Raw genomic sequence first — 20,752 nt, 5'->3', positions numbered from 1 at the left:
GTGCTCTTTCTCTCTCTGTCACACAACACACATACATGTGCGCACACATATACACACAAGCTAATACAATATATTTGTGTTTTCTTTATCGCCTTGTATTGCTCTGGTGACCAAATGCTTCCTAGGCAGATTAGATCAGCATGGCAAAGTCCCAGCGGGACTTCACAGAACGTTCCTGTTTAATGCATCCATCACCTTTAATGACAAAGTTACTCATGCCAAAAAGATTCACCTTCAATAGAGAACAAATCTCAGCATTATGATTTGTTCTTAGTGTAGCAGCCACTGGTTTTCTACAGCAAACTCATTTTTCCAATTGCTTTGGATCTGGATTCTACCATATGATGCCTGGTTTTGGAGTCATTTTAAAATCTACCATCACATAGAGCTTGTGGGAAGTTTTATTCCTCTTCTCTCCCTGCCATGCTTCCAGATCAGTTGATGTAAAATGAGACAGCATACAGGCACACAAGGCATTTTTTTTCAGGCTCACAAACAGTGAGCAAAGCAATGAAGCTCCCATGGTAGGGAGGCTGAAGGGGAGGTGCAACTGATCCACAAACCATTTTGTGCTGCATGGGAAGAGGAAAATATTTCAATTTGAGCTGCAATTATTAATGCCTGCCTGCTGGGGGTGGGAGTGGAGGTTGCAGGGTTTCATACCAAATGTCGCAAGCAGCAAGGGTATTTTAAAGGAATAAATTGATGTATGGTACCATTCATTCTCTTAGTTAACAGAATTATGTGCAAGAGGATTTCAAACAATTCAAAACAAACTCCATCCTTAACTGATTTTCAGTTATCAGTGCATCAGATATTGTGCAAAAATTTTTTTAAAAAAGGAAAGAAAAATCAAAACCAATTAATTTCTTCATAACAAATGTTAGGAATTAATAGCAAAGATTAAAAAGAGAAAAGTCAAACATGCCAGGTAATAAAAAGACATGTGCAGAATTTTGAAGGGACTATATAGTAGGAGGGTAATCTTTAGAGGGGATTCAGAGAACCACCAATGCCACCTTTAAATTTTGGGGAGAATCTCTGCAGAGGACAGCCCTAGGCAGGTCTTCAACTGATATATAAATAACTGCTGAGATTGATCCTATTTAACCACATTAATTCTCAGTATCAGCCAATTAATATTAAGAACAGAATTAACCATAACTTGAAAGTCCTGTTTTCCTGATAAACAACAGAGCTGACCAATGGAAAGTGGAAGATGTGGTTGATGAATCTTACTTATCTGATCTCAATTCCTGATCATAATTTGATCTGGAACTGAGATCAGCTGAATGAAAATTACCAAATATGTCTTCCACTCCCTGAATATCAAGTCTACAATTTACTGGGAAAGTACTATAGTTGTGAGATATGCCCTAAAGAAATCTATCTATCATAGTTACCTGTATATAATGTATGCAATCACACCTGCTTATGATGTGTCACCACATAGAATCCTTCAGCATCTTTGGTGAAGATCTCCAAGACCACGTCAAACCAGTGGTTTACATCATCCTTCTTATTGGTGCACTAATCCTCCCTTGGATGTGATAGGGAGAAAGGCTCCATGGATCCCTAAAAAAATACTTAGCTTGAGGCAAACTAACCATGCCAACCAGCGGCTGATGGAAGTATGCATTGCTCCAGTCTAGCATGGATGTGTGAACTAGGTTCTGGAAGTGAGATTTTTAAATCTCATGCTACACATCACACCAATACAGAGGGCTATTTATCAGCAAAATCCTTATTCCATAAGATTATTGCCTTTAATGGACTGGGATTTTCTCTCTATCCAATGTTATTTACCTAAATGCCCAGTACAAATTCTTCTCGAAATACCAAATATTTACTTCATATATATATAATTTGGAAGACTGGATTTCAAATCAGTGTAATTTCTCTAAGGAGATGTCCCCCTTTTAAAAAACCATGAACTTAACTTCAGTCTTTTGTATTTAATTCTGAAAGCAATACCAATCCATGATGTCAGGTTCTGAAATGCCAAAATTAATCAAACCTCTTGGATGTAATGGTTTTTGTGCAATGTTCCTCTCTACCCCACCCTGGCAGCTTTTTCACAAATAATAGGGATATAAAACTGCATCACTTAACATGATACACAGGGTTTGATCCAGGCTAAATTAGTTACATTTAGTCGATTTGAAATCAGTGGGATGAATTGGTAACAACTAACATGTCAAGCCTCATTGATTTCAGTCAGACTAAAGCATCACTAAATTAGTCTGGATCCAACCCACGAAATATATCATAGAATGTGAGCAGAATTGTAAGATTTTGTGGGAATATAAAGGCCTAGCAGAAAACAGATGACATTTGGCTCCCATTATTCCACCTCGAAAGAGTTGCCCTGTAGATCTCTGTGAAGTGGCAAGTATCCCAGTGCCATGGAAAGTTTAACTCAACTTTGACAAATCAGGAGTCCTAAACTTGGACTACTTCTCCAACGTCCTAGGACATAAACCTGCTCTTTGTGCATTTACTTCACATAGCTCTCATTGGTTTTCCTACTATACAGTTTTTATTCATGCCAGGCTGGTTATGAGGGAAAGTAAATGATGCAACAGTCAGAAAGTCCTCAAAGTTGTTCCAAATTTAAAGAAACAAGCAAAAACAAAATATCCAGACCAACAGAACAAAAGCAATCCTTAAAAAAAACTTCAAATAAAAAGGGAGGGGAAAAGAAGGGAGAGAATAAAAGAAGAAGAGATTAAAAAAACTGGAAGAGACAAATGAATGTTAAGAGCAGGCACATTCATGGACAGATGCCAGCTACTTACGTTCACCTCGGTGATTGCTATATCAACAATGCTACCCACAACAATCAAGGCGTCAAATGTATTCCATGCATCACAGAAATAGTGCTGCATGTGGCAGAGAAGCCGAGGAAAAAGAGAAAGAAACAAAGAAAATAGAAAGAGAGAGAAATATATATAAAAACAAACAAACAAAATAAATAAATAAACAAAGCATGAAAGAGGGAGAGAAGAGAAAAAAATAAGAAAAGAAAGAGGTTACGTGGGCATATTAAAGAGTCTCTTACCACTCTACAGTATTGGCTGCTCATACCTCTGTAACATGATGGAGGGTATCAACAAAAGCCTGGTTAGTTAGAACGTTTCACTCAAACATGTCTAATTTTTTTGGAGGGAAAAAAAGCACATGTACCCCAAGTTTTGTGTGCTTTCACCGGTCACAGCTGTGACAAGTGAAAAAGAGGGAGGTATTCTACCCCCCTCCTTTTTTCCCTGGGAGAAGGACGACGGCAAGTTCAATAAAAGCATGACTAGAGGGAAGAAAACATAAACCAGAAATAATAAAAAAGAAGGAAACAGGAGGAGGAAGAAGTAGAGGAGGATTTGGTGGCATCCTAGGGAGGGTAGAGTAATACTCACATTAGTTTCACTGAGAATGACGTCTATTATGCTGCCAATTACGATGAGGAAGTCAAAAACATTCCAAGGATCACTAAAGTAACCCTACATAAGGAAGGGGCAGGCAGGATGGGGATTAAAAAGGAATGTTAGACAGACAAAAAAACAGTTCAAAAATCGGCATTAGAATTACTGCCCTGGTGTCCTCAAGTGTAGAAGAGTAGCTAGAAAATAAGTTTTCTTACACAACCACACATGTTGGCATTACTTAAATAAGCAATCCCATTGAAATCAAAGGTATTGAGTGTTTATGTAAGGACTACCTGCATGTGTGTTTGTTGTAGGATGAATAGTTCTTGGGTTCTGAATTGCATGAAGTAGCCCTTCCCTCTAGTTCTGCTGCATCTTCCCTTGTTCTGCCATATTTTTTCCTTCAGACTTGATTATAAATTCATTTTGTACACACAGCCAACAGGTCTGTACAGTATTTAAAGTTTCAGTGGAACATGGTAGAACTAAGAGAAGAGCAGATGTAGCTTAGCAACATGAAAAGAGATACATGCCTTGGTTCTTTTTAAACCATGTGCTGCTTTCTGGTGAGACTAAGGTTTATCTACATTTAGACACTATAGTGTGGGACCTGCTTACTTTCTGAAGAGATGCCAGCTGGGTAGTTTGAATGGGAAGGAACTACATGTGATACCTTCATACACATGTTCTTGTACACATATTGCACTATGGGGGGAAATGGCTCCCACATAGTAGCTAACATACAAGAAAACTTTTTAGTGAAACATTTCTAATTTTGACCCTTCCTTATTCTGTGGCCTCCACTGACTTTCACTGCCATGAAATCGGGCAGCATTCATAGCAGACAGATATGCTCCCACAGCTATATGTATACAGCTCTAAAATAATCCATCAAGCATGTAGAACCTGAGTGGTAGATTCCTTATTTTAAAAATAGGAGCTTAGCAATGGAGGCCAAGGTTAGTTAACAGCTGATAAGCATCAGGATCACATTAGGGTAAAAGAGAATACATAAGACAGATATGGTTGACACAAATCATCCATCTCCTGGAGATAGAACAGGCTAGACTAGATAAAGAACCAAGGTAATTATGCAAAAATAGCATAATTGCCAACTGCTGATAGGCTTTCAAAAGCCCTATCCAGCTCATGTTTTCCCCCTGAACAGCTATCATCATTCAACCAAATAATATGTTACATAATGAATGTGTATTTTAACCTATTACTCTATTGAGTGATCCTTACTCTTCTTGCAGCAATTTACAAATAATTTGGTTAAAGCCAGGTTGTAATTTTAAGATTGTGTCCCTTCTGTGTCCTGAGAGTTTGTTTGCCTCCTTTCAAAAAAATAAAAACAAGGTAATTGATTGCAAATTATTTCCCAAGACTTTTGCAGGGCTTGCAAAAATCCTTTCCTCACTTATCTGGTCCACAATGATATTTACACGTTTTTATAGTCTTAAAAATCTAACCTCTGGTTGTTTATATCAGTTCGTGCTAATCTGGCTTCCATGTTTCTCCAGCTGTGGGGTGTTTTCAAAGAGATTGAACCTAAGTGGCTCAGTGGTTACTATTCTTAGCACTGGGAAGATCAGGTCATGAGTAAAATGTGAAGTTGAGTTCCCAGGAAACTTAAAAGAAAGGAGGGGAAAGGGTTGAGGAATAACTATAGATTCTACCACTAGCAATAAACAGACCAGGTTTGGGAAGCTTAAGATAAAAGTGGGTAAGACCCATATCTGGGCCAAACAATGACCAAGGATTCCCTTCTGTATTCACTCCAGCTACAGATCTTGGGACTGACAATCTTTCCATCTGATTTATATGTCATAATATTGGGATGTGCTGGTTGGGTGTCTTTTGGGGGGGGGAAGGAAGAGGATGTGGAGTTAGAACAACATAAACACATTTTTGAAGTACACAAGGGAAATTCCATGCACACTATGGAACACAGGCTTATTTGAAAACTGGATGCTTAAAACATGGATGGGGAACTTTCCGCGTTATCCCAGTAGCAGAGAGCCTAGTACATTTAGAAAGGAAGAAAGAGTACAGGAAGTCAAAACTGGGTGATATCAGTCAATACCGGCCCCACAAGATTCACAGTGAAACATTAAAATGAGTGTTATGGTGGTCTCCAGAGTTTCTAGGAACCAAATGGACCTGGAATAAATCTGTAATTAAAGACTGACACCACAGAGAAGGAGGAAAATAGTAGATTAAAATGAAAAGGCAAAAGTAGTTTGAGTAATAACATGGTCATACCTTGGATGCATACATAGGTTAGTAAAAAATATGTTCACGATGACCTCTGAACTGACAAGAACTTGGAATTTCAACAGAGCAAGCTAGAAATAAGTCAACTCGTTCATAGGACTTTTCTGTTTTGACTAAGCAGATGCACATGTCTGTATTCATTTTCAGTCTTTCTGGCATCTATCAAATGTATTTAAGGGGCAAATAAGGCACCTTATTCTTAAATGGCTGATTTTAAAAAACCAAATAGCCGGGAGGGTGGGGAGAGCCAGATCAGGTCCATGGGTAGGAGTTATGCCTTTGCCCCGGCCACTGTCCCAATCAGTCATCCTTCACTAATTATCTATCCACACCTGCTATTCACAATTGCAGGAAAGTTGCTATTGATATCAAATAAATAAATAAATAAATAAATAAATAAATAAATCCCACTATGAATTACAGGCATTGAGAGGGTCTGAGGATAAGGACTGCAGTGGGGTAAAGGGTTAAAAACTGTTTCCCACCCCATTATGGTCCAGATATGGCTTGGGGCTCCCAGAGGTTCCTGCTTTTTTTTTTTTTAAAAAAAAGCCTAATAAGAGCAAAACACATGGCAAATGCCACCTCTAATTTGGTCCTCAGGCTGTGTACAAACTTAATTTTTTCATAACCTCAAAAATGATACTGTAGAGTGGCCATAGCTAATAGCTTATACATTCATTTTTTTGTATCCCATGATAGACTCTTGTAGAACCAGTTTTGTAGCACAAAGCTGTACCCTGGAAACCCAAAGCAAGCCAGAATGAGTCAAAAGCATTGGCGACATGCTATGCCGCACACGAAAGCTCAGAATTTGTTAAGCCATTCAAAATGTATATGAAAGAGTAGGATCATTGCCACATGTGTACTAAAAGCGGTAATAATAATGTCTATCAATTTCAAGTCCACAGATTTGTAAGGGATCAGAAGAAGCATCCGCTTATAAGGAAAAGAAGGGAATGGGATTTATTCTGCTGCACAAACAGAGAGCAAGACTCTTCCCCCTTCTTTATTATATGTGTACATTTATCAAGCCATTGAAACTGCTTAGATGTTTTATTACAATCAAACGGTATATAATTTTTTGTTAAATAAAAATAAAATACTGGTGCCTGATGAGAGCTACAACACTGTGATGGTAAAGGGAAAGTTGTTTCTGTTGCTCCAAAGAAATAATTTTACTTAGATAAATGAAGTGCAAAAAGATCAGAAAGTAGGATTTTAAAAACTGGTTTTGGTATTGTACTTGAAGGTGGGAAGTCCATGTATATTGCTTGCTTCAAGAATCTGTGTGCAGTCATGGCATAACAGTTCATCCTTCCAAATCCTTAATAATGAGCAGGAAGATATGCCTTCAGCCAAGTTGCACTAACTTTAGAAAAGAAAGAATTTCGTAATTCAAAGTCTTTCCATCACATATTCTTCTCATTGCCAACTAGGATTACCAACAAGGCTAGCAATAGCTAGCAATAAGCAGGTTTAGCACCAGAGCCAAATGTTGCCCTCGAGTGCACAATGAAGTCAAAGCACCAAATTCTAGCCTCAGTGAAAGCAATGAACTCACTAGGACTGAAGTTCTATTCTATTAATATTAATGGGAATTTTGCCATCAATTGCTACTGGAGTAGGATTGCATCCTAGGAAGATGAGAATTGTACTACTGGGAATGTAGATGCTCACTTGAGTGTGTTTGAAACTGAGGGCAGAATATGGTGGACATAGCAGAAAAAATGCATTTTTTCACACACTAGACCAGGCATCCCCAAACTTCGGCCCTCCAGATGTTTTGGACTACAATTCCCATCCTCCCCGACCACTGGTCCTGTTAGCTAGGGATCATGGGAGTTGTAGGCCAAAACATCTGGAGGGCCGCAGTTTGGGGGTGCCTGCACTAGACTGTCTTAGGCATAATTTTTACCCACAGATGGTGCAGAATTGCTTCCTGAACTTTCAACAAGCAACTTTGCTTTCACTGCAGTTACCTAATGGTCCTGAGCTTGTTGAGCTTCACATCTTTCAACTTTGTGCCTTTGACATCAGTGGTTCACTACCATCATGAAGCCTAGCTTTGGTACATATCACTAGCCATGAACATAATGGAAGAATTTCCTCATTTATCTTATTTTATTATAGATGGGAATATGTAACTTTTTTGCAATTTTCTCCAGTTCTCCAGCTTACTATAAACTCATTAAAAAAACACATATCCTATATAAGGTAAAAGAGGGGCTTAAAATAAAATTATTGATTATGTAGTCTGTACAGGCCAAATAAATGAGGTCCTATAATTTCAGAAACACCCTACAAATTTACCTCACCTGTACAGATATCCTTCCTCAAAAAGCCATCCTTTTTTCTTTCTTTTGGCTTATGGAGAGCAAATTGCTGTCAATAGTCACCATTACATATTGAAAAGGAATTACTGGTATACTAATGTCTAGAAATTGTTTGGTATGCCCCCACAGAGAACTTTAAAGCCATATTTATTGTTGTATGAACAGAAAACCTAATCAAGGGGTAAATTCAATCTCAGTTTTCAATTTAAGAAGGAGGATGCATTTTCCTACCATAAAGTTTCTTCTGGGATCTTTTTCTCCCAGGAGAGTGAGTTAGGATCTAACCAAGAGTAAACTGATGGCATTGTTTATTTTTTAAAGTGAAAAGTTTAGTGTGTGACAGCAGATCTCTTGCCCAGCGGAAGTCTTTTTGCTTTCATGTCAGAGATACGGTCATGTTATCATTATACAGAAGCTTCCCAGAGTTTATTCATGACTTTCTGGTGGCAATTTCTTTCAGGAACACAATACCCTGAAGGTTTTTAAGGGAGGAGGACAGGAGGTTGAACTGTTTTCTCATAAAGTATAGCTTTGTCCCACCATTACAGTTTAATACTTGCTTTTTCCCAATCAAAAGAAAATGAATCACCCATGATCAGTTAGTTAATGAAAGCAGTAGTTGGCTGGTGTGGAATCTCATTTGTGCAAGGAAAGCAGGCTACTCTTAACTGTTCTAGGTGTACCTGCCAATCGGCTTTTGGTTTCCTTGCCTGCTAAGTTCAAGCTAGCAAGAAAGCCCTGGTTTGCTTCTGCAGTAACGGAACCACTGTGATCTCTAGAGATCACTGCTTTTACATCCCATGAAATTGAGCTCAAAATGTGATGTCAGATAAGCCCACTGGAGCCTATATCAAGTTCTAAGAAGAGAGCCCTTTGGAATAGTACTAAAGATCTGTAAGAAAAAGCAATTTTATAACACCAGTATTAACACAAGTGTACTGGATGCATATATGTTTCCAATCCCAATTCAAGGTGCAGATTTTCATCTATAGATTTTCATCTATAGATTTTCATCTATAGATTTTCATCTATAGATTTTCATCATTTATACAGTTCAGAACCACAATGCCCAACTGACCACCTCTCCTGTCAAGAATATATCCAAACCTTAGACATGTAATCTGAGATGTTCCTCTGTGTGCCTCCTCCAAGAAAGGCTTAGATGTGGCAAAAAGGGAGAGGGCCTTTTTTTGGTTGTAGCCCCCTGTTATGCAGCTCCTTTCTTCATGAGTCCTCCTGGCACCTGAACTGACATTTTTTGGCACCAGGTTAAAGGTTTCCATGTCACCTGGCATTTAATGGAATTTGACAAGTTTTAAAACTTGGTTGTAAGCCTGGATACTACCCTGTATTAGACTACTAAACAATTCAGTTAGTAACTATCATCATCATCACCATCATCATCACCATCATCATCACCACCACTAACTTTTGTTGCCTTTGCACAGAGAACCAGTATAACCTTACCTACAAAGGTGTTCATTGATTCAAACTAGACAATGCTCTGCTTCCTCAAACCTCAATAGAAATAATTTATTAGCCACAATAACTCATCTAGCTGGGGTTGAAGGGAATTGGAATCTACCGGTAACAACATTTGGAGGGCCAAAGGTCCCTCATTCCTGGGCTAAATGGATCAGTGATCTGACTCAGTATAAAGCAGCTTCATAGGTTCATAGGTAAACTCATCTCTGTGTGCAACTGGGGGTGGGGAGGCCATGTATAATTGGATGTAACCAGACAAGAAATTTATATCACAAGACTAATTCAGATCTGAGTTTTCTGTGTATGCATTTGGCAAGTTAGCTTCCACACATTCCCAGTTTTTCAGTTATGTATATTTATTGCTATTCTGCTGCTTGCTGTTCACACCAGTGAGTATAGTTTCATGGAATATATCAGAGGATTTTTTCTGTCCCTCCTCTTAAGGATACCACAGTCATTTTCCATTCTGGGTATGCATACGGTATTTCAGTATTTGTGCATGTTCAATTCCTATGATGCATACAAGAGTGCAGTAACAAGCATTACCAGCTTTGGTTAATGTTTCATAATGGGAAAAATGAAAGCTTGTGCTTTTTGAGAGGGGCAAAACTCAATTCCATTTCTTTTGTTTTTTAATCTTAAATAATGAAGTATTGTACAAGAGTAATTGGGCTCGTACAAGAGTTATAAAAAGGAATTGTGCAAAACCATTGTACTTTTATTCCTATTTTTAAGAAGTCTAATTTATTAGGTTACATCCTCTTAAGTAAACTCACACATGTACTGTGGGGAGATCTTCAGAAAATAGCTGCACCTAAACAGTTTTTTAAATTAAAATAATAGTAATAAAAAAGCAAACCAATAATTGAATATAACAAAATGGTGCATAATACATGCCATTTACATCAATGGGAGATATACTTTTGATATCTAAATACAGACAAGTGACTAAAATAGCAATGAGAATTGAAATGCTACAGAGTATTGAATCTTCCCAGAAATACATCTGAGATTCTGGTGTTATTAAATTGCTACCTTGTCTAATATTATAAAAGGTCCCCCATGTTGCTGTAAAATTATCACATCTTACAACTACTGTACACACTCTCCTTTGCTGCATAAGCTTCTCAGCTACTGCAGTTATATTTTTTTGCCTTCCAGCCTTGCATTCTGGCGACATTCATTAACATACCAGCAAATTCAGGTTCCACAATTAGAACTCCAAATCAGCTCTAATTGTGCAACCTGAATTTGCTGGTATGTGATTGAATGCCAGCTAAAAATAGTGACAGTCTGGAGGTGCTCAGTGTAACTTTACATCAGGCATCCCCAAACTTCGGCCCTCCAGATGTTTTGGACTACAATTCCCATCATCCCTGACCACTGGTCCTGTTAGCTAGGGATCATGGGAATTGTAGGCCACAACATCTGGAGGGCTGCAGTTTGGGAAAAGCCTGCTTTACATGACCTTCAATGGGAGGGGAAATTTTAAAAATAGCCACCTGCAAATTAACAACCACTCCACCTACATCACCATTACAAAGCATAAGATATCATGTGGTATAAATCAGCACCCAATCACAGCAAATCACAACTCGGATGTAAACCCCACACATGGAGACCATAAGACAGATACTCAGATGTATGGCATGGTGCTAAATCTCTCTGGCACCAGGTCATGCACACCTAGAGCTCACAAGAGTGAACTCTGGTGATGGGAAACTATGAGAAAGGGTACTTTGCACACAATTGAACACTTTGCACAAAACAGCCTGACTTCCTACAAAGAGGGGAACTTCAGTGTATTTCTAATACTTCCTCTGCCTAGAACCCTAACAGATATCTTGTCCTGGGGCTCTAGATTAGATGGCATTCTCATTCGTGTGCCCATTCATATTTTCTCACAGAGTTCTTGTGTAAACCTGGCTCATTTTCATCTACAGCTCATGAAACACATCTCAGTTGAGCCCAATCTTGCATTTTGCAAAAATGGCATGTTGTTGTTGTTGTTTAGTCGTTTAGTCGTGTCCGACTCTTCGTGACCCCATGGACCATAGCACGCCAGGCACTCCTGTCTTCCACTGCCTCCCGCAGTTTGGTCAAACTCATGTTCGTAGCTTCGAGAACACTGTCCAACCATCTCGTCCTCTGTCGTCCCCTTCTCCTAGTGCCCTCAATCTTTCCCAACATCAGGGTCTTTTCCAGGGAGTCTTCTCTTCTCGTGAGGTGGCCAAAGTATTGGAGCCTCAGCTTCACGATCTGTCCTTCCAGTGAGCACTCGGGACTGATTTCCTTCAGAATGGATAGGTTTGATCTTCTTGCAGACCATGGGACTCTCAAGAGTCTCCTCCAGCACCATAATTCAAAAGCATCAATTCTTCGGCGATCAGCCTTCTTTATGGTCCAGCTCTCACTTCCATACATCACTACTGGGAAAACCATAGCTTTAACTACGGACCTTTGTCGGCAAGGTGATGTCTCTGCTTTTTAAGATGCTGTCTAGGTTTGCCATTGCTTTTCTCCCAAGAAGCAGGCGTCTTTTAATTTCGTGACTGCTGTCACCATCTGCAGTGATCAAGGAGCCCAAGAAAGTAAAATCTCTCACTGCCTCCATTTCTTCCCCTTCTATTTGCCAGGAGGTGATGGGACCAGTGGCCATGATCTTGGTTTTTTTTGATGTTGAGCTTCAGACCATATTTTGCGCTCTCCTCTTTCACCCTCATTAAAAGGTTCTTTAATTCCTCCTCACTTTCTGCCATCAAGGTTGTGTCATCTGCATATCTGAGGTTGTTGATAGTTCTTCCAGCAATCTTAATTCCGGCTTGGGATTCATCTAGTCCAGCCTTTCGCATGATGAATTCTGCATATAAGTTAAATAAGCAGGGAGACAATATACAACCTTGTTGTACTCCTTTCCCAATTTTGAACCAATCAGTTGTTCCATATCCAGTTCTAACTGTAGCTTCTTGTCCCACATAGAGATTTCTCAGGAGACAGATGAGGTGATCAGGCACTCCCATTTCTTTAAGAACTTGCCATAGTTTGCTGTGGTTGACACAGTCAAAGGCTTTTGCATAGTCAATGAAGCAGAAGTAGACGTTTTTCTGGAACTCTCTAGCTTTCACCATAATCCAGCGCATGTTTGCTATTTGGTCTCTGGTTCCTCTGCCCCTTCGAAATCCAGCTTGCTGGCATATTGGGTGTAGCACCATAACAGCATCATCTTTTAAAATTTTAAATAGTTCAGCTGGAATATCATCACTTCCACTGGCCTTGTTATTAGCAATGCTTTCTAAGGCCCATTTGACTTCACTCTCCAAGATGTCTGGCTCAAGGTCAGCAACCACACTACCTGAGGTGTACGAGACCTCCATACCTTTCTGGTATAATTCCTCTGTGTATTCTTGCCACCTCTTCTTGATGTCTTCTGCTTCTGTTAGGTCCTTACCACTTTTGTCCTTTATTACGGTAATCTTTGTACGAAATGTTCCTTTCATATCTCCAATTTTCTTGAACAGATCTCTGGTTTTCCCCATTCTATTGTTTTCCTCTATTTCTTTGCATAGCTCGTTTAAGAAGACCCTCTTGTCTCTCCTTGCTATTTTTGTGGAAATCTGCATTCAGTTTCCTGTATCTTTCCCTATCTCCCTTGCATTTTGCTTGCCTCCTCTCCCCCGCTATTTGTAAGGCCTCATTGGACAGCCATTTTGCTTTCTTGCATTTCCTTTTCCTTGGGATGGTTTTCGTTGCTGCCTCCTGTATAATGTTACGAGCCTCCATCCATAGTTCTTCAGGCACTCTGTCCACCAATTCTAAATCCTTAAACCTGTTCCTCACTTCCACTGTGTATTCACAAGGGATTTGATTTAGATTGTATCTTACTGGCCCAGTGGTTTTTCCTAATTTTTTCAGTTTAAGCTGAAATTTTGCTATAAGAAGCTGATGATCTGAGTTATAGTCAGCTCCCGGTCTTGTTTTTGCTGACTGTATAGAGCTTCTCCATCTTTGGCTGCAGAGAATATAATCAATCTGATTTCGATGCTGCCCATTTGGTGATATCCATGTGTAGAGTCGTCTCTTGTGTTGTTGGAAAAGAGTGTTTGTGATGACCAGCTTGTTCTCTTGACAGAACTCTATTAGCCTTTGCCCTGCTTCATTTTGAACTCCAAGGCCAAACTTGCCAGTTGTTCCTTTTATCTCTTGATTCCCTACTTTAGCATTTCAATCCCCTGTAATGAGAAGAACATCCTTCTTTGGTGTCATTTCTAGAAGGTGTTGTAAGTCTTCATAGAATTGTCAATTTCACTTTCTTCAGCACCGGTAGTGGGTGCATAAACTTGGATTGCTGTGATGTTAAAAGGTCTGCCTTGGATTCGTATCGAGATCATTCTGTCATTTTTGAGATTGCATCCCATTACAGCTTTTGCCACTCTTTTGTTGACTATGAAGGCCACTCCATTTCTTCTACGGGATTCTTGCCCACAGTAGTAGATATGATAGTCATCCGAACTGAATTCGCCCATTCCCTTCCATTTTAGTTCACTGATGCCCAGGATGTCAATATTTATTCTTGTCATCTCATTTTTGACCACATCCAGCTTACCTCCATCCATGGTTCTTACATTCCAGGTTCCTATGCAATATTTTTCTTTGCAGCATCGGACTTTCCTTTCGCTTCCAGGATATCCGCAACTGAGCGACCTTTCAGCTTTGGCCCAGCCGCTTCATCAGCTCTGGATCTACTTGTACTCTTCCTCAGTAGCATGTTGGACGCCTTCCGACCTGAGGGGCTCATCTTCCAGCGTCATAACTTTTATATGCCTGTTGTCTTTGTCCATGGAGTTTTCTTGGCAGAGATACTGGAGTGGCTTGCCAGTTCCTTCTCCAGGTGGATCACGTTTAGTCAAAACTCTCCACTATGACCTGTCCATCTTGGGTGGCCCTGCATGGCATAGCTCATAGCCTCTCTGAGTTATTCAAGCCGCTTCGCCATGACAAGGCATTGATCCATGAAGAGGGGAAATGGCATAACTGACTTCAACTCTCCAGGCTGTGTTGTGAGAACTTATTGTGCAATGGACTATGTGCAGTTCTGCTACTGTTAATCAGGGCCCACTATCACTTAGTATCCACTTGTGTGCCCCCAGGGGTATTGTAATTTGTTTTTCTAGTGGTGTCTTTGTTCTCATCTTTCTGCAATACCAACAGAACAACAGTTTTGTCTCTTTTAAATCACACCTGCAAATGTTTTTTCTTTCTTTCATAATTTGGTCTCTATGTAAACAATAGAATGGTGAAGAGGAGTGGGGAGCAGAGTTGGCAACATTTTTCTGTGATACTTACTTAGTGATAGTTTTTTGTTTTGTTTTTTAAAGCGTGGTAAGTGTGGGATCCTAATTTGACTTTCTTAAGAGTACGCACTATTTATTTAAATGGGACTTAGTGTTGAATATACATGGATAGAAATAGATTTCTGCTTAATCTGGCAATGTACATAATTTGTATTATTTTTAACAGCTATTAACAAGAGCAATGACACTGCCATGGCAATAGCATCTTGTACTGTACAGCAAACTGTGCCTGTGTGTATGGTTGAAAAAAATGGTACTGCCTAGAGAGTACCATTAAGCATTAATACCACCCACTACTTCACATACAATGATGGTAGGATACAGGATTAGAAACATAACAATGAATGTTAATGGCTACTGTCATCTTCTTAATTAAACCGTTCTAGGGAATACACATTTTAGCAGCACAACAAATCTGATATCAAAATGAGATGAGTTGCAGTTGTAATGGCCTGATTCAGTAAGTGGCCAGGCAGTTCATTTTTTCATGACTGAAGAAATTTGGTCTGCTAAATATTGCTAACACTCACATGAAACCTGATCAGCTGGCAAACAAGCGAATGGGCCTCAGCTAGACTGCAACCTTGATTATTGCAAAAATCATCACAATTCCTACTTCAGACACAAATAGTCCATTCCAGATTCCACTCCAACTGGGGTTACTAAGACAGTGTGGCCCACAGAGGTTAAGTAAGGGAAGGGGGAGCCTGTATTGTAATGACTAACTCCTGCAACTATCTCCCATGTGTGTTTACACTTTTTGTAATTGGTTGTATACTGCTTAAAAGCATAGCTGTCAAGTCTCCTGTTTTTCGTGGGAAACCCCCGGATTTTAATCTATTTCCCACTGTTATCCCGAATAGAAAAAAATCCCAGAAATCCCTTGGATTTCCTACTTGCAAGGGAGGCTCCATTTTGGGTGCCGCTCTGCCCATGTCTGGGTGCCGGAAATCGGGCAGAGCGGCACAGGAAGTCGCTTCTACGCATGTCTGGACATGCGTAGAAGCGACTTCCGGTGCCGCGCCGCTGCTGATCCCGCTTTTTCCAGCGGGAGATTTGGCAGCTATGCTTAGAAGCTACTTTGGCAATTAAGTGGAATATAAATTAATGAACAATGGTGAACAGCAGCAGTTGTGAAGAATGATGAATAATACTGAGCTATTTGTAATTGGGCTGCTGTTAACAAGAATATAATTAATTATTTGCTATGGAGCCCACACATGGCTTTCAGATACACTGGAAAAAGGGCCAGTGTTGGATCCATTGCCACCAATTGTTCTACTATGGCTGATATTTTGTGAAATATCCTTTGCCAAACAGGTTCTACTTAGCTGATTCTACTTAGCTGATTGCAGCTGATTACAATGGCTTCCAGTACGTTTCTGAGCACAATTCAAAGTTTTGGTGCTGACCTTTAAAGCCCTAAACGGCCTTGTTCCAGTATACCTGAAGGAGCGTCTCCACCTCCATCGTTCCGCCCGGACAATGAGGTCCAGTGCCAAGGGCCTTCTGGCGGTTCCCTGGCTGCAAGAAGCCAAGTTACAGAGAACCAGGCAGAGGGCCTTCTGAGTAGTGGCACCCGCCCTGTGGAATGCCCTCCCACCAGATGTCAAAGAGAAAAACAACTACCAGACTTTTAGAGGACATCTGAAGGCAGCCCTGTTTAGGGAAGCTTTTAATCTTTAATAAATTATTGTATTTTAATACTTCTGTGGGAAGCCGCCCAGAGTGTGGGATACTTCTGTGGGATACCCAGATGGGTGGGGTATAAATATCAAATTATTTATTTATTATTATTATTATTATTATTATTATTATTATTATTATTATCTTTGAAGCTCATTATCTCTGCTTGGTGTCCATTGCTGTTGATGCCCAGTAACATTCCACAGGATTTGTCTATTTGAGTCTGGCAGGCAGATTTGTCAGGATGTGCTGATAGCATATGATTCCATACAATTCTCTTTGGTGGAAATGAAGAGATTCTATTTGTTTTGCCATTCTACAATGAGTTTGTCTTTGGTAAAAGCTCAGAGACCAGCCCACACTTCAAATAATCCAGGGGGGAGGGGCAGTTATAGAGAGCATGATCATGGTGAGAATTTCTATGTATTACAGAAAGAGCAAGCAGCTCAGATACTGCAGGTTATCAACAAGATTTGATTGGACACTTTTGCTTACCCATGTGGATCTTTTTGCCTATCTAATTACTCTTTAAAATATGGATGTAAGCTTGTGTGTTATACAAAATTCTTATTCACACACTCAGATAAAAAATAAAATAGATATTCCAGTATAATACTTTCAGTAGCACCTTAAAGACCAACTAAGTTTATATTTTGGTATGAGCTTTCGTGTGCATGCACACTTCTTCAGATACACGTGTATCTGAAGAAGTGTGCATGCACACGAAAGCTCATACCAAAATATAAACTTAGTTGGTCTTTAAGGTGCTACTGAAGGAATTTTTTTATTTTGCTTCGACTCAGACCAACATGGCTACCTACCTGTAACCAGTATAATACTGTTAGCAGTTTTTGAAAACTATATGGAGTTACCAGCTGTTTATTTTCTACCTTAGATATCTTGCCTAAGGGTCAAATAGCAGGTCAATCTTTTTGAACATCTGCATATGCTGTAAAATGTAATTTAAGTAGTGTGTACTTGACTCTCTTGTAGACTCTCTTGTAGATCTGTGGACAGTTGGGGTTTTAAGATTTAGATAAGTACCGTACTTAGTATTTGTTATTCATGAAGATCTGAGATGGAGATGCTTACACTGAAAAGGATCATGTTCTTGGGTCCCTGTCAGGCAAGGGGCACATATCTAATTGTATGTTGGAGACATATATGTTGGAGATCTTATGGCAGGAAATTGAAAAGGAATAATAGAATCAGGGTGTCATCTCTTTTTCTTGTAAATCAACAGCTTTAGCAACATGACATTGTCTTGTATAGTAGCTGCGAGTGCGGAACCAGTAGCACAGGTAGGAGAGGCGGGCCAGCTCGTCTCCCTCTCGGGGGGTGATGTTGGCTCCTGCCTTCAGCAAGTGCTTGCTCATGTAGTTCCGGAAATAGCTCAGCAGCGTGACCTTCTTGCTGAAAGCCTCTGGGTAGGATCGTGCGTTGAAGTACGACTTGTATAGTAGCTTAAGTGGGTAGGTACTTTAGAGATTTTAAAAAGAAGCAGAGGTTTGTTACAGTGTGACAGCCTATCTCGAGCAGTGAGGACTCTGTTCATAAAATCATAGAATTGTAGAGTTGGAAGGGACCCTGAGGGTCATCTGGTCCAACACCCTGCCATGCAGGAATCTCAACTAAAGCATCCATGACAGATGGCCATCCAACCTCTGCTTAAAAACCTCCAAGGAAGTAAAGTCCACCACCTTCTGAGGAAGTTCATGTTCATTCCACTATTGAACAGCTCTTGCCACCAGAAAGTTCTTCCTGATGTTTAATTGTTAGTTGTTAGCTTATTCATCCCATGTCCAGAACAGAAATCAATCCAGCTAATACAGTCAGTATTTGCTGTTGTTTTCAGTCCACAAAAGGTACATAGTTGACAATATTTTTTCCATTTCTATTGGGTTTCCTTTGAATTTAAAGGAATGCCCTTTGCGCTGAAATAAATGATATGGAATAACATAATGTATGTATGTATGTATGTATGTATGTATGTATGTATGATTCTGCCACAGTAGATAGTGAGACAGATAATGCTGTGTCTGTCAGAAGCTGACTGTAATGAAAAAGAAAAACAGTGCTGCATGCAACAACCATGGGCTGGAATGGAATTCAAATGCCTTCTTACATCCCCATCAGAAGGCAGCTTACCGGTACAAATCATGAAACAATAAGCGCTGAAACATCAGAATAAACTAAAACTAAAACCCAAAACAGAAACTGCTAAAATGCTAAAAGCAGCTGCTGATAAAACAAGAAGCTGAGTTAAAACACCTATACAAACATAAGTTTTTACCGGCACTGTTTAGGCAAAGAGATCACATTTCAAAGCTGGGGTGCCAGAACTGAAAACTCCACATCTCCAGTAACCAACCACCTGGCTCCAGCTGGTGTAAGTATCCATAGAAGAAACTCCCCAAACTAGGACTGGCAACCAGTCCTATCAGGTAACCTCAACTGAAACATATTCAACTGTTTCCCACTGTTTGAGTGCCTTTTCATACTGTGGGGATGAGGGTTCTCCTTTGATGAATGAAATACCTTTCCTCTAGCACTATTCAGTTTTTGTGCAGCTGCTGTTCCTGCAGACACAGTTGTGCAGGCACCATCCCACAGGGCTTTTTAAACACTGTGTGAATAATTTTCTATATTAAATAATTAATTAAGCATAATAGCTAATCTGGTGCTTCCCACACCACCACATTGTGCTCAGTCATATCATTTTAAAAAATACATCATAATGACATTGTTAAAATTTCAAGTTCTAGTCTTGAAATAAATCTGTCACAATGTTGCAGTAACATGCAAATTCCCTGGATACATTTGCTGAGAAAGTAATGATCCCTGTTCCATGAAGCTCCTGCCCGTTTCTTTGCACCAGATTTTGCCTGCCAGATTATTTATCTGTCTGCTGTGGAATTGGTTAGCCATGTTAAACAATTTCTTTTCAATAAGGTCAAAAAGTAAAGAAGGGGATGGCACATCTCCCGAAACTAACCCAAGAAAGGTAGCACCATGTGACACATTAAAGCTCATTGATGATAAACTGTGCAGCTGCCTACTGAGCAATCATGCTGAAAAGATTAGATGTCCCTCTCCTCTTCTATAGATATATATTTTAAGGTTTGGAAGCTCTGTCACCATTTTATAGAGTTATAGCGTTGGAAGGTTCCCATAGGATCATCTAGTCCAGGCATCCCCAAACTGCACCCCTCCAGATGTTTTGGCCTACAACTTCCATGATCCCTAGCTAAGACGACCGGTGGTCAGGGATGATGGGAATTGTAGTCTAAAACATCTGGAGGGCCGAAGTTTGGGGATGCCTGATCTAGTCCAACTCCCTGCAATGCAGGGATCACAATCTGTGATTTGTATCTCACCATCCCTCTCTCACCCTACAACCCCCTCCCTCTGACCATTGTCTACTCTATTCCCCTATTTACTCCTAGGCTACTATTGTATCCACACAATGCTGGCCAGTGGAGTTACTTCAGGTAGTGAAAGGCCTTTTCCATAGGAATCCAATGGATCAGGTAGTGGACTCATTGAAAACTGGCCCAAGACACTTTGTTGCCTGAGGCAAACCAGAAAATGGTGTCCCAGCCCCTGGGAATAGTAGTTGGTTAAGGGTGCTGAGTTAGAGCACGGATAGAGAATACAGTATCAGGTTCAGTTATGTATTTAAAAATATATTTAGTAACAGGCACACTCCTCTCAACAGTCCCAGGACCTCACACCCACAGTTTCTTCTTATCTGCAGTATCCTATGAAATAGTAGGATATTCAGTCTCACACAAACTTGGATGTCAGTCTTACAGAGCATGATGAACCATAAGTGTATATGAAAAGTGAAATCCAGCTCCATAACAATCTATAAAAACCTGTTAAAAGGTAAAGGGACCCCTGACCATTAGGGCCATTCGTGACCGACTCTGGGGCTGCACGCTCATCTCGCATTATTGGCCGAGGGAGCCGGCGTATAGCTTCCAGGTTATGTGGCCAGCATGACAAAGCCGCTTCTGGCAAACCAGAGCAGCACATGGAAACGCCGTTTACCTTCCCGTTATAGCGGTTCCTATTTATCTACTTGCATTTTGATGTGCTTTCGAACTGCTAGGTTGGAGGAGCTGGGACCAAGCAACGGGAACCGCCGACCTTCTGATCAGCAAGCCCTAGGCTCAGTGGTTTAGCCCACAGC

At 40.1% G+C, this 20,752-nt stretch overlaps 1 protein-coding gene and 1 long non-coding RNA gene across 27 annotated transcripts in view; one reads left to right on the top strand and one right to left on the bottom strand.

The window, feature by feature from the left end:
- The window catches only part of CACNA1C (calcium voltage-gated channel subunit alpha1 C), a 541,815-nt gene that overhangs the window by 68,610 nt on the left and 452,453 nt on the right, over positions 1-20,752 (bottom strand). For 10 of the 26 annotated variants that reach the window (XM_088676810.1, XM_088676812.1, XM_088676813.1 and 7 more), the window contains 2 exons: positions 3,414-3,497; positions 2,799-2,882 (listed from right to left, as the gene is read on the bottom strand). The exons of 1 other annotated variant lie outside the window; for it this stretch is intronic. In XM_088676810.1, the coding sequence (XP_088532936.1) occupies positions 2,799-2,882; positions 3,414-3,497 (168 nt within the window). The remainder of the gene's footprint in view (positions 1-2,798; positions 2,883-3,413; positions 3,498-20,752) is intronic. 15 more of the 26 variants (XM_088676815.1, XM_035127336.3, XM_088676822.1 and 12 more) reach the window with 2 other exon arrangements.
- LOC118090939 (uncharacterized) overlaps positions 1-20,752 on the top strand; it is a 124,256-nt gene that overhangs the window by 85,607 nt on the left and 17,897 nt on the right. The gene's annotated exons all lie outside the window — the stretch shown is intronic.

The sequence above is a fragment of the Zootoca vivipara genome, chromosome 9 (assembly GCF_965207765.1).
Source record: "Zootoca vivipara chromosome 9, rZooViv2.hap1.1, whole genome shotgun sequence".
Classification (NCBI taxonomy): Eukaryota; Metazoa; Chordata; class Lepidosauria; order Squamata; family Lacertidae; genus Zootoca; species Zootoca vivipara.
This window is presented reverse-complemented; position numbering and strand designations above follow the sequence as displayed.